This window comes from Hyla sarda, chromosome 8 (genome assembly GCF_029499605.1).
Source record: "Hyla sarda isolate aHylSar1 chromosome 8, aHylSar1.hap1, whole genome shotgun sequence".
Taxonomy (NCBI): Eukaryota; Metazoa; Chordata; class Amphibia; order Anura; family Hylidae; genus Hyla; species Hyla sarda.
Window position 1 is genome coordinate 94,973,168 of NC_079196.1, and position 12,195 is coordinate 94,985,362.

The following is a 12,195-nucleotide window of genomic DNA, read 5'->3' on the forward strand; positions in this document are numbered from 1 at the left end:
ATCGCTGGGGGTCCCAGAGGTCAGACCCCCCGCGATCAGACACTTATCCCCTATCCTGTGGATAGGGGATAAGTTGTTTTTTTTGCTGCAGATGTCCTTTAATGGGTTAAAAAAAAAAAAAAAAAAAAAAAAAAAAAAAAAGCCATGTTCTATTTACTTCAGCAAAAGGATGCTGGCACTAACAGAACAGCGTTCAACTGTAGTGCAACATCCAGCATAATACAAAGAAAATATTTCAAGAATTTTTTTTTCTTGAAAAGTAATAACAGATGACTGGTGAGGAGAGCTAAGGGGTCACCTGCAACAAATACAATAAATACAATGAAGTTCGGAACATTTTAGACCTTTTCACATTTTGTTAAGTTGTAACCTTGTGTTTTACAAAAATTAATAAATAAATTAAAAATCAAGTTTCCAGACCCTTTACTATGGCACTTGATATGTAGTTCTGGCTCCTCCCATTTATCTGTGAGATGTTTCTACAACTTTGAGTCACCTGTGGTAAATTTTGGTGCTTGAACAAGATCTGGAAAGACAGAGCCCTGTCTATATGAGATCTTACAGCTGACAATGCATACCAACACAAAAACTACACTATGAGGGGAAAAACTGCCTGTAGAGCTCAGAGACTGGATTGTGTGAATGCACAAATCTGTAGAAGGGTACACAGAAAAATGATGTTGCACTAAAAAAATTCCTGGGAGCTCTGCTCTAAAGATTGAAACCAAAATGTAACTGTTTAGCTTCAATTCTAACCATCATGGCAATACTTATCACCTGCCAAATACCATATTTGTAATGAAAACCTGATCCAGAGTGCTCTAAACTAAAAGGTCAAGGTTCACCTTCTAACAAGACAATAGGGAGATTTATCAAAACCCATGCAGAGAAGTGGAGCAGGTGCACATAGCAACCAATCAGTTCCCTTCTGAAAAATAAAAGAAGCAATTAGTTGCTATGGGAAACTGTTTCATCTGTATAGGTTTTGATAAATATCCCCCAATGACCCTAAGCACACAGACAAGACAACACTGTTGTGGCCCAGAGACAACTCTGAATTTCCTCGAGTGGCCCAGCCAGAGCCCTGACTTGAACCCATCTGAACATCTCTGAAGAGACCTGAAAATGGCTTCCCCCGACGGATCTGATCCAACCGGACAGAGCTTGAAAAGATCTACAAAGAATGGCAGAAAGTCCACAAGGGACATGTAGAAAGTGAAGGCTCCAGCTCCCAGTAGAAAAGGTGACATAGGAGTGAAATGCCGATGCGTTTCGAGCCTAAGCTCTTAATCATGGAAAAGATACCAACTAACAAGGGAGTTTATATACCAACATGTGCAAAATGAAAACACCTTGTTGCACACCGCCCATTCCTAGGAAAAAAGGGCAGTACATGCAATTCCTTATATCGTTTAATTGCCGCATAGTATGAATTGTGATCTGAACATAAATATATGATTATTAGTAAATCTCCATTGCACAAAACAGCAATGTGATGCATACGCCGGATTGCAGATCTCCCTTCTGAGAAAAATGTGCATCTTGGTAAACAGCAATGCCTAAATACCAAGCATTGCTAATTGGACAACCAAGAGAAAATATATACATATAAAAAGCGCATAGCCACATCGCTCTTAATGACATGCCGCATGGTGTGAATGCAGCATGGATACAAGGAATCAATTGTAACTAATGCCGCATGTCAGACAAAAAACAAACACATTTTATAAAATAAACAAATAGCCTGAATGTTGGTATATATCAGGGATGTGGAATTTATATCGCCCGATGCCCGGGACATGCAGTACCAGGCGCCGGGCAGGTGAGTTTTTCAGGTTCTTAGACCTGCTTCGGGCAAGCAGGGTCGGACCTGAAAGACCCTAACAAGCATGCAGGCGGTCACAGGGGAGTACGGAGCAGGCTCCTGACTCCAGCCCACTCCGCACTGTGCAGCTCTTTCAGTAGCCAGGGGCCACCGCTAATAGCCTGCATGCGGCGATCCCGATCACTGCATGCAGGCTATTAACCCTTCAGATCACCATTGTCAAAGCTGACAGCGGCATATAAAGGGACATGTGAATGGTCCCTGGTGGGCTAGTGGGGTGGATCGGGGGGGCGATCCACTTCCCTGGTGTCCGTGGCTCTGTCATTGATAGAGCCTGGCTGGACTAGGCTCTATCAATGGATCGCAGAGCACACAGATCAATGGAGTTCAATAGAACTCTATTGATCTGTATGAGGAATCTAATGACTCCTCCTAAAAGTCCCCTAAGGGACTAATAAAGTGTGAAAAAAATGTTTTGTGATAGGGCGAGTATGTTTTGTTTTATTCATTTATTTTCTTTTTGTGCTGTCTGGTCATTGGAAAATGCCATTGATGTGATCCACCAAGATTCACTTATTTTTACTTGGTACAGCAGTATAACATAGACCAGAAACAATGGCAATCTGATAGAACAGAAGCTTGCTAAAGCCGTAACTTTTCCACAAATAAAAAACATGTTACTGGGAATATTTCTGTATGTTTTTCATGTAGAAAAATCAATCATCGCTGTTGTTTTGTAACCTAAAAATTATTCACAGTCCCAGAGGCAACGACACAGTCAATGTAGTAAACAGCATCAGAGCCTGGACCTCAGCCCGTCCGCCTCCTCCCTCCAGTACTTAACAAGTAAATTGCTATCTGATTTCACACACACACACGCGTCTGCTAAACTTAGCTGTAAATTTGCCACACCATGGTATCTGCATGGCTGGGGTTATACAAGTCATCTGATACATTTATTTTGGGGAGACCCGTGGTATAAGTGATCCTGCTTGTGTCCCTAAAAGATATTCTCTCTTACACGTTTGGCTTGTTTTCGGAGTTTCAAACAAAATAAAAAAAAAATGTATGTGTTCCCATGAGATGGACTCTCGTTTGCAGTCGCTTTCCACTAGGGATCGTTCAGTTGTATGGAGTTGTATACTGCAAGGGGAAAGGTATGATACACGGCTTTTTAAAGCTCAGAAAAAAATTTAAAGGGGTGCTCCTGTGGAAAACTTTTTTTTTTTTTTTTAAATCAACTGGTGCCACAAAGTTAAACAGATTTGTAAATGACTTCTATTAAAAAAAAATCTCAATCCTTCCAGTACTTTTTAGGGGCTATATACTAAAGAGAAATCCCCCCCCCCCCCCAAAAAATGCATTTCTTCTGATGTCATGATCACAGTGCTCTCTGCTGACCTTTGCTGTCCATTTTAGGAAGTGTCCAGAGCAGCATATGTTTGCTATGGGGATTTTCTTCTGTTCTGGACAGTTCCTAAAATGGGCAGCAGAGGTCAGCAGAGAGCACTGTGGTCATGACATCAGAGGAAATGCATTTCTTTTTTGGATTTCTCTTTAGTATACAGCCCCTAAAAAGTACTGGAAGGATTAAGATTTGTTTAATAGAAGTCATTTACAAATCTGTTTAACTTTCTGGCACCAGTTGATTTAAAAAAAAAAAAAAAAACGTTTCCACAGGAGTATCCTTTTAAGGACTGGAGGGGTGTTAGGAGTGGTTAGGGTATATAATCTGAGTTAGTTTGGAAAATATAGTTTGATGACAGGTGCTCTTTAAGAAGCAACAGTATGGAAGGCATTGATGAGCAGTACTAAACAGTATAAGCTGTAAATCAAGCATTGAGGCGAGATATAACATTAAGGCCTTGTTCACACAGTGAAATTTCCGAGCAGAATCCGGGAGAAAAATGCTGCTTGGAAATTCTGTTGTAGCAGAGTCCCATTGTTTCCAATCAGATTCTGCTGCACCCTGTACATGACTGAATTTACACAGCAGATACATCTGCTGTGGAAATTCCAATTCTGGCACCTGTAGAAAAAAAACAACATGTAAATTCTTTCTGTCAAATCCACTCGAAAACTACGAGTGGAGCGGAATGTCGACCAAACATTCTGCTGTGTGAATATACCCTTACAGAGCTTTTAGCTGCCACCTCTGTATATATTTCTGTCTCTCTGTAGCAACTCCCCCTCCTTCTCCTCCTACACAGACTTCTATGAGTCGCTGGAATCTGATCCCTCCAGGAGTCGAGATAGGTTTGCACAGTTTTTAACAGTAAATGTTGAGTTTAGAAGTAGAGGGTGGGGGGGGGGGGGGAGAAGCTTGATCTCTAATAAGATATATTACAAAAAGTTACTACTGATTTATGCTAAGTTTGTTAAAAGGTTATTGACTATTTAAATGTGGCAGAAATGTTGACTGAATGAATCCTAATGTGACAATGTGAACAGAGCACCAGCGTGATAATCTAAAAGACTGGGGCCTCCTAATTATAGTGAGATATATTGTAGAAAGCCTCTGGATGACGCAGAGAAGATTCATTCAGGTCACTGTGCAGACTGATGACAGTGCATGGACTCTGGAGCCTTCTTCTACACGTCTCTTGATAATGAAGTCTGACCGTAGTAATACTTCAGAACAGGTTCAACAACTTCTTATAAGAGAAGCTGGACATAAATGGTAATATCCTAGACCCCCTCCCATTTACCTTGTGTTCTGATATGTTTTGGGACAAAAAAAACACAACAATGCTCTCTTTTGACTTGACATGTATTTTAGTGTCACCTGCTTATATGTAATGCCATATCTGTTCTGAGTCATGGTTATGGACCTGATCAACATTCCGAAATCTAATCTGGGGAACTGCAAAGATGTCAGGAGGCACAAAACAACAGCATAAAACGTAATAAAATAAAAAAAAATAAGCGTTCAATTCTTGAGCAGCAGGAATGATCCTAATCTTGTTGGTTGCTACTAGCTCTAAAGACATGCATGTCTGGTGCATGACATTCTTTCTACACATCGGTGGATGGCTGTGTACCAATCTATTGAGTATACAGTCACGGCCGTAAATGTTGGCACCCCTGAAATTTTTCTAGAAAATGAAGTATTTCTCACAGAAAAGGATTGCACTAACACATGTTTTGCTATACACGTGTTTATTCCCTTTTTGTGTATTGGAACTAAACCTAAAAAAGGGAGGGAAAAAAAAGCAAATTGGACATAATGTCACACCAAACTCCAAAAAATGGTCTGGACAAAATTATTGGCGCTGTACGAAGAAGTAGGATGGAAAACGCACACACCACTTTCTTGATAGGATGAACCAATTCTTTATTGCAGTGTGTAGTTCATAAAATCATCAGGGACAATCGTGCACAGGGAGCTGGATACAGGCAGGGGGCAGCAACTAGTTTTGTGCACGTAGGCGCTTTCTCTGGCCAGAGGAAGCTAGTTGCTGCCCCCTGCCTGTGTCCATCTATAGCTCCCTGAACACGTTTGTACCTGATGATTTTATGAACTACACGTTGCAATAAAGAATTGGTTCATCCTATCAAGAAAATGGTCAGTGCGTTTTCCATCCTACTTCTTCGTACAGTATTTATTTGCTACTATTTATTGGATTGCTGCACCACCATTTAGAGAATCACAGCATGTAATATTTTCCGTACATTCCTTGACTGCCGTATTGACACCTATCTATTGCGGTCTCTCCAACTAGCGGTGTCGGACATTCATATCCCTCTTTACTTAAAATTACTGCCACCCTTTCAAAATTGTGGAAACCTTAACTTAATATTTGATTGCACAAATCAGTCGCTTCCTATAACCACCAATAATCTTCTTACACCTCTCAGCCGGAATGTTGGACCACTCTTCCTTTGGAAACTGCTCCAGTTCTCTCTTATTGGAAGGTGCCTTTTCCCAACAGCAATTTTAAGATCTCTCCACAAGTGTTCAATGGGATTTAGATCTGGACTCATTGCTGGCCACTTCAGACCTCTCCAGCGCTTTGTTGCCATCCATTTCTGGGTGCTTTCTTATGTATGTTTGTGGTCATTGTCCTGCCGGGAGACCAAAGATATCGGACGCAAACCCAGCTTTATGACACTGGGCTGTAAAGTGCGACCCAAAATCTGTTAGTAATCCTCAGATTTCATGATCCCTTGCACACATTCAAGGCACCCAGTGCCAGAGGCAGCAAAACAATCCCAAATCATCATTGAACCTCCACCATATTTCACTGTAGGTACTGTGTTCTTTTCTTTGTAGGCCTCATTCCTTTTTTGGTAAACAGTAGAATGATGTGCTTTACCAAAAAGCTCTATCTTTGTCTCATCTGTCCACAAGACATTTTCCCAGAAGGATTTTGGCTTGCTCAAGTTCATTTTGGCAAAATGTAGTCTTTCTTTTTTATGTCTCTGTGTCAGTAGTGGGGTCCTCCTGGGTCTCCTGCCATAGCGTTTCATTTCATTTAAATATCGACAGTTCGCGCTGACGCTGATGCTCCCTGAGCCTGCAGGACAGCTTGAATATCTTTGGAACTTGTTTGGGGCTGGTTATCACCCATCCGGACTATCCTGCGTTGACACCTTTCATCAATTTTTCTCTTCCATCCACGCCCAGGGAGATTAGCTACAGTGCCATGGGTTGCAAACTTCTTGATAATGTTGCGCACTGTGGACAAAGGCAAATCTAGATCTCTGGAGATGGACTTGTAACCTTGAGATTGTTGTTATTTTTCAACAATTTTGGTTCTCAAGTCCTCAGACAGTTCTCTTCTCCTCTTTCTGTTGTCCATGCTTAGTGTGGCACACACAGACACACAATGCAAAGACTAAGTGGACTTCTCTCCTTTTTATCTGCTTTCAGGTATGATTTTTATATTGCCCACACCTGTTACTTGCCCAAGGTGAGTTTAAAGGAGCATCACATGCTTAAAACAATATTATTTTTCCACAATTTTGAAAGGGTACCAATAATTTTGTCCAGACCATTTTTGGAGTTTGGTGTGACCTTATGTCCAATTTGCTTTTCTTCCTCCCTTTTTTGGTTTAGTTCCAATACAGACAAAAGGGAATAAACATGTGTATAGCAAAACGTGTTACTGCAATCCTTTTCTGTGAGAAATACTTCATTTTCTAGAAAAAAATTCAGGGGTGCCAACATTTACGGCCATGACTGTATATCACCTAACAATAGGGAATAAATCTTTAAGTATGTCACATTTTGCTCCATTTTCCCAGTACATATACACCAGCTCATTTGAATGGCGTATTTTATGGCTGTGGGCAGTGCTTGCGCCGGTCCCTATTTAGCGGATTGTTTTTGTGCGCCATATGCAGTGACAACGCCATTCCTGGGCATTAGTACTCCATGTGTCACATGACCTATAAAACCCCACCTCTTTATATACACCTGTCTCCTAAACATGTCATATTATAGAAGGCTGTCATGCTGGGAGTTGTAGTGTTGCAACAGCTGGAAAGCCACAGGCTAGGGAAAACTGTGACAGAGTGTGACCCATCACCACATGGACAGCTATGTCTTACATAACCATTGTTAATACATTCTATATAAGTGTGCATTACACTATAGCAAGTAACACGACCCACCGTGACAGGCATGCCATAACTGCCCCCACCTTACACTCTACGACCACCCCATTGTTAGTGCCCACCTCTCGGCTTCTTGCCCTCGGCCCGGGCGCAGGCGGGTGCTCAGGACATACAGGTAGACGGTCGCAAAGCCAAACACCAAGAAGAAGCCGCCTAGAGAGCGCATGATGCCGGGAAGAAGAAAGCAGAACCACAAGATTCCGGAACGTACTACTGACTGCCGCTGCAGCCGGGGACACGATAACAACGGGGACCGGAAGTGAAGAGGCAGTGTGCAGTAACCATGGTTACTGAGTACGCTAGGAAACTTCCAAACTAAGCTCTAGCGACACTTAGTGGTCAGCACAGAAATATATGTGCATATGGAAAGCTGTGTGACGGCCATGTCAACCCCATACTCTATAGCAATGGTCTCCAACCTGCGGACCTCCAGATGTTGCAAAACTACAACTCCCAGCTGGCTGTCCGGGCATGCTGGGAGTTGTAGTTTTGTAACATCTGGAGGTCCGCAGGTTGATGACCACTGGTCTATAGCATGCATGCTAAGTCTAAGTCAGTGTTTTCCAAACAGTGAGCCTCCAGATGTTGCACAACTATAAAACCAGCATGCCTGGACTTCCTTTGTCTGTCCAGGCATGCTGGAAGTTGTAGTAGTGCTGTAACAGCTGGGGGCTCACTGTTTGGAAATCACTCCTCGTAGTACATTCGCCTTATGTTGTACTGACATGGCTGCATGAGATTTATCATTTGCAGTTATCACTAGACAGAGTTGTCATTTTGCAAAACTACAACTCCCAGCATGCCGGGACAGCCTTTGGCTGGATGCACCCTGGTTGGAAAACAATGATCTAATGTTATACTGACAATGCTGCAAGGAATTTATCATTTCCAGTTCTCACTAAGCAGAGTTGGCATTTTGGAAAAGCTGGGTGACATCCTCCGTGACTTTAGGGGACCATTCACACCATCTTTTGGTTACACATCTCAACTATAGATATCAGCAACCTGTCAAAAAAGGGTTGCCATAATAGTTTCCAGGTGGCCTTTTGCTACTAAGGAGACGAATCTAAACTATAAAAGCAGACCACAAGTTTGATAACAAAACAACTCTTGTCAGGTTTGGTCATCACAGCGGCGGTCAAGCTGGGCATGTGTCAGTCCAGCTTGCAAGCCATGCCCTTCGCAAGCCACGTCTCTTCTATTTGTGGCCCTTTCTTTGTTTCGGCTCAAAGCTGAAAATACCACTTTCGCCCGACACACCCACATCACAGGTCCTTCAACCACAATATTTTTATAAGAGTTCAGCCTTCCCCTCTCTTAGGCCCCTTTCACACTGCTGTTGTGCCCCATCGGAAAAGGTCCATTAGGCACTTTTTTTTTCCTGTGCCTTTAAAGGGGTACTCCAGTGGAAAACTTTTTTTTTTTTTCTTTAAATCAACTGGTGCCAGAAAGTTAAACAGATTTGTAAATTACTTCTATAAAAAAAATCTTAATCCTTCTAGTATGTATTAGCTGCTGAACACTACAGAGGAAATGATTTTCTTTTTGGAACACAGAGCCCTCTGCTGACATTATGACCACAGTGCTCTCTGCTGTTGTTTTGTGACAGGAGTAGGGGGACAGAGATGTTGCATGAAGTATTTTTTCTCCACCTATTCTCCCTGTGTTCCCTGGTGTCCGTCACACCGCTGTGTCACAACGGCAGTGTGAAAGAAGCCTTGCTCCACAAGCTCAGCATCTGCATCCAGTGATGAGGACCGGGGAGGGGATATATGGACAGGTTATGTCATATCCTCATATCTAATCCTTATATGAGATCAGGATAGGAGCATGAAATATGAGGTCGGGATGTGGGGACAGAATATGAGGTTTATTTATGGGGATGGGATATTAGGTCAGTATCTGAAGAAGAGATATGAGGTCGGGCAGAGGTGTAGTTAGGGGGAGCTAATGGGGCTATAGCCCCGGGTCTCGGGCTGCCGCTGTCTTAAAACAGCGGTGGCATTAGTGAAAAATTGATGCCACCCCTGCTTTAACCCCTTAAGGACCAAGCCCATTTTCACATTAAGGACCAGAGCTTTTTTTGCACATCTGACCACTGTCACTTTATAACTCTGGGATGCTTTTACTTTTCATTCTGATTCAGCGATTGTTTTTTTCATGACATCATCTTTTTTATGTTAGTGGTAAAATTTTGTCGATACTTTCATAATTTCTTGGTGAAAAATTCCAAAATTTGATGAAAAAATAGAACATTTAGCATTTTTCTAACTTTGAAGCTCTCTGCTTGTAAGGAAAATAGACATTCCAAATAAATTATATATTGATTCACAAATACAATATGTCTACTTTATGTTTGCATCATAAAGTTGACATGTTTTTACTTTTGGAAGACATCAGAAGGCTTCAAAGTTCAGCATCAATTTTCCAATTTTTCACAAAATTTTCTAAATCTGAATATTTCATGGACCAGTTCAGGTTTGAAGTGGATTTGAAGGGCTTTCTTATAAAAAAAAATCCCCATGAATGACCCCATTATAAAAACTGAACCCCTCAATGTATTCAGAATGACATTCAGTAAGTGTGTCAACCCTTTAGGTGTTTCACAGGAATAGCAGCAAAGTGAAAGAGAAAATTCAAGATCTTCATTTTTTACACTCGCATGTTCTTTGAATTTTTACAAGGGGTAGAAGGAGAAAAACCCTCTCAAAATTTGTAACCCAATATTTCTCTTGAGTAAGGAAATACCTCATATGTGTATGTCAAGTGTTCGGCGGGCGCAGTAGAGGGCTCAGAAGGGAAGGAGCGACAATGGGATTTTGGAGAGTTAGTTTTTCTGAAATGGTTTTTGGGGGATATGTCGCATTTAGGAAGCCCATATGGTGGCAGGACAGCAAAAAATAAAAAATAAAAAAACACATGGCATACTATTTTGGAAACTACACCCCCTCAAGGAACATAAAAAGGGGTACAGTGAGCTTTAACACCACACAGGTGTTTGACGACTATTCATTAAAGTTGGACGTGTGAATGAATTTTTTTTTTCACTAAAATTTAGGTTTTCCCCCAAATTTTACTTTTTTTTATAAGGGGTAATAGGAGAAAATGCCCCCCAAAATTTGTAACCCCTTCTCTTCTGAGTATGGAAATACCCCATGTGTGGACGCCAAGTGCACTGCAGGCGCACTACAATGCTCAGAAGAGAAGGAGTCACATTTGGCTTTTGAAAAGCACATTTTTCTGAAATGTTTTTTTGGGGGCATTTCACATTTAGGAAGCCCCTATGGTGCCAGGACAGCAACATAAAACTCACATGGCATACTCTTTTGGAAACTGCACCCCTCAAGGAACATAACAAGGGGTAAAGTGAGTCTTAACACCCCACAGGTGTTTGATAAATGTTCATGAAGGTGGGATGTGAAATGGAAAAATTTGACTTTGTACACTAAAATGCTTGGGCTACCCCAAATTTTTCACAAGTGTTATTAGGAGAAAATGTCACTGTAAATTTGTAAATACATTTCTTTGGAGTAAGGACATGCCTCATATCTGGGCGTAAACAGCTCTGCGGATGCACACCGGTCTCGGAAGAGCAGGAGCGCAGTCAGGGGCCTTGAGCTTCTACATAGCTGCCTAAGGAGCCAGAACAGCGGGAGCCCCCTCAAGGAGCGTTACATGGAGTGAATTACTAACAAGGGGTACAGTGGGAGAAAATTATAAAACAGGTTATGTTTCCAGAATGATGACTCAGAGCATAGCCAAAACTAAAAAATATGCCCAACCAAAACCCTATGCTCTGAATCATCATTCTGGGAATGTGATCTGTGTGGCCGTCCCTAACCTGTTGCCTCAAATGCGCACCTCGCTCAGGTGGAGAGAGAGCGTTGCACATTTGAGGCAACATAAAAAGTCCCCGATGATAGTGACTCAGTGACCCATGACCCATTTTTGGAAAAAATACCCCCATAGGTCTTATCAAGATTTTTTTGATGAAAGAGTTTTTTGGGCAATTTAGGGGTTAAAACTTGGAATGTACTCTGGACTTGGTACATTGGGGTCAAATTATGGAAAATTTAAATGAAGAGGGAAAATTTTGTACTCCATGGAAGTGTGATACTCCCTTAAGCAGTTTTTAATACAGAGGCCCGGATGATGGGGGAAATGTCACATTGAGTGGTGGTGTCCTTCCTTATCCCCCTCCAGTTACACACTCTGCATTTTTTCTGGGTTCGTCCCTTCTTTCCAGTGTGGGGGACCTCACCTGGAAAGTGTTGGCCTGGGACGATCCTGGCACCTGTAACTCCAGTTCCTTGGAAACTCTGGCCTGCTCTTTACCGGTCGCCAAAGATCAGGACCTTAAAGGAAATCTGTCATCAGAATCACCCGCACTAAACCTGTTACACAGGCTTGTAGTGCGGGTGATCCTGATTAAAACGCTCCTTACCTGGTTAAAAATGGTTGAACGCTTCTTAAGATATCTATATTTTTAGTTTTCTGTTATTCCCTGGTTTGGGACTCAGTGGGAGGTGTTATCATCTGGGACTCGGCCACACGTCATTCTAGCTGGGCGGAGCTGCCGCCCGGCTCATGAATATTCATGAACTTATCCTCCTGGTTTAATTCTTCTTTCTCGGTCTGTTTGTGAATAAATACACCCTCCGTCCGTCCCTCCCTTCCTCCCACCCCCGGCTTTTCACTTATGCAGCCCGTCTTCTTACTTGTATAGGGCCGCAGCTTGAGTGAAGCCGGGG

General features: G+C 42.1%; 1 protein-coding gene across 3 annotated transcripts in view; it reads right to left on the bottom strand.

The window, feature by feature from the left end:
- The window catches only part of TMEM41A (transmembrane protein 41A), a 347,737-nt gene that overhangs the window by 14,790 nt on the left and 320,752 nt on the right, over positions 1-12,195 (bottom strand). Inside the window, exon 1 of one of the 3 annotated variants that reach the window (XM_056534911.1) lies at positions 7,507-7,722. The exons of 1 other annotated variant lie outside the window; for it this stretch is intronic. In XM_056534911.1, the coding sequence (XP_056390886.1) occupies positions 7,507-7,610 (104 nt within the window). In that variant the 5' untranslated portion in view covers positions 7,611-7,722. Of the gene's footprint in view, positions 1-7,441; positions 7,723-12,195 lie in introns of those variants that run through there. One more of the 3 variants, XM_056534913.1, reaches the window with a different exon arrangement.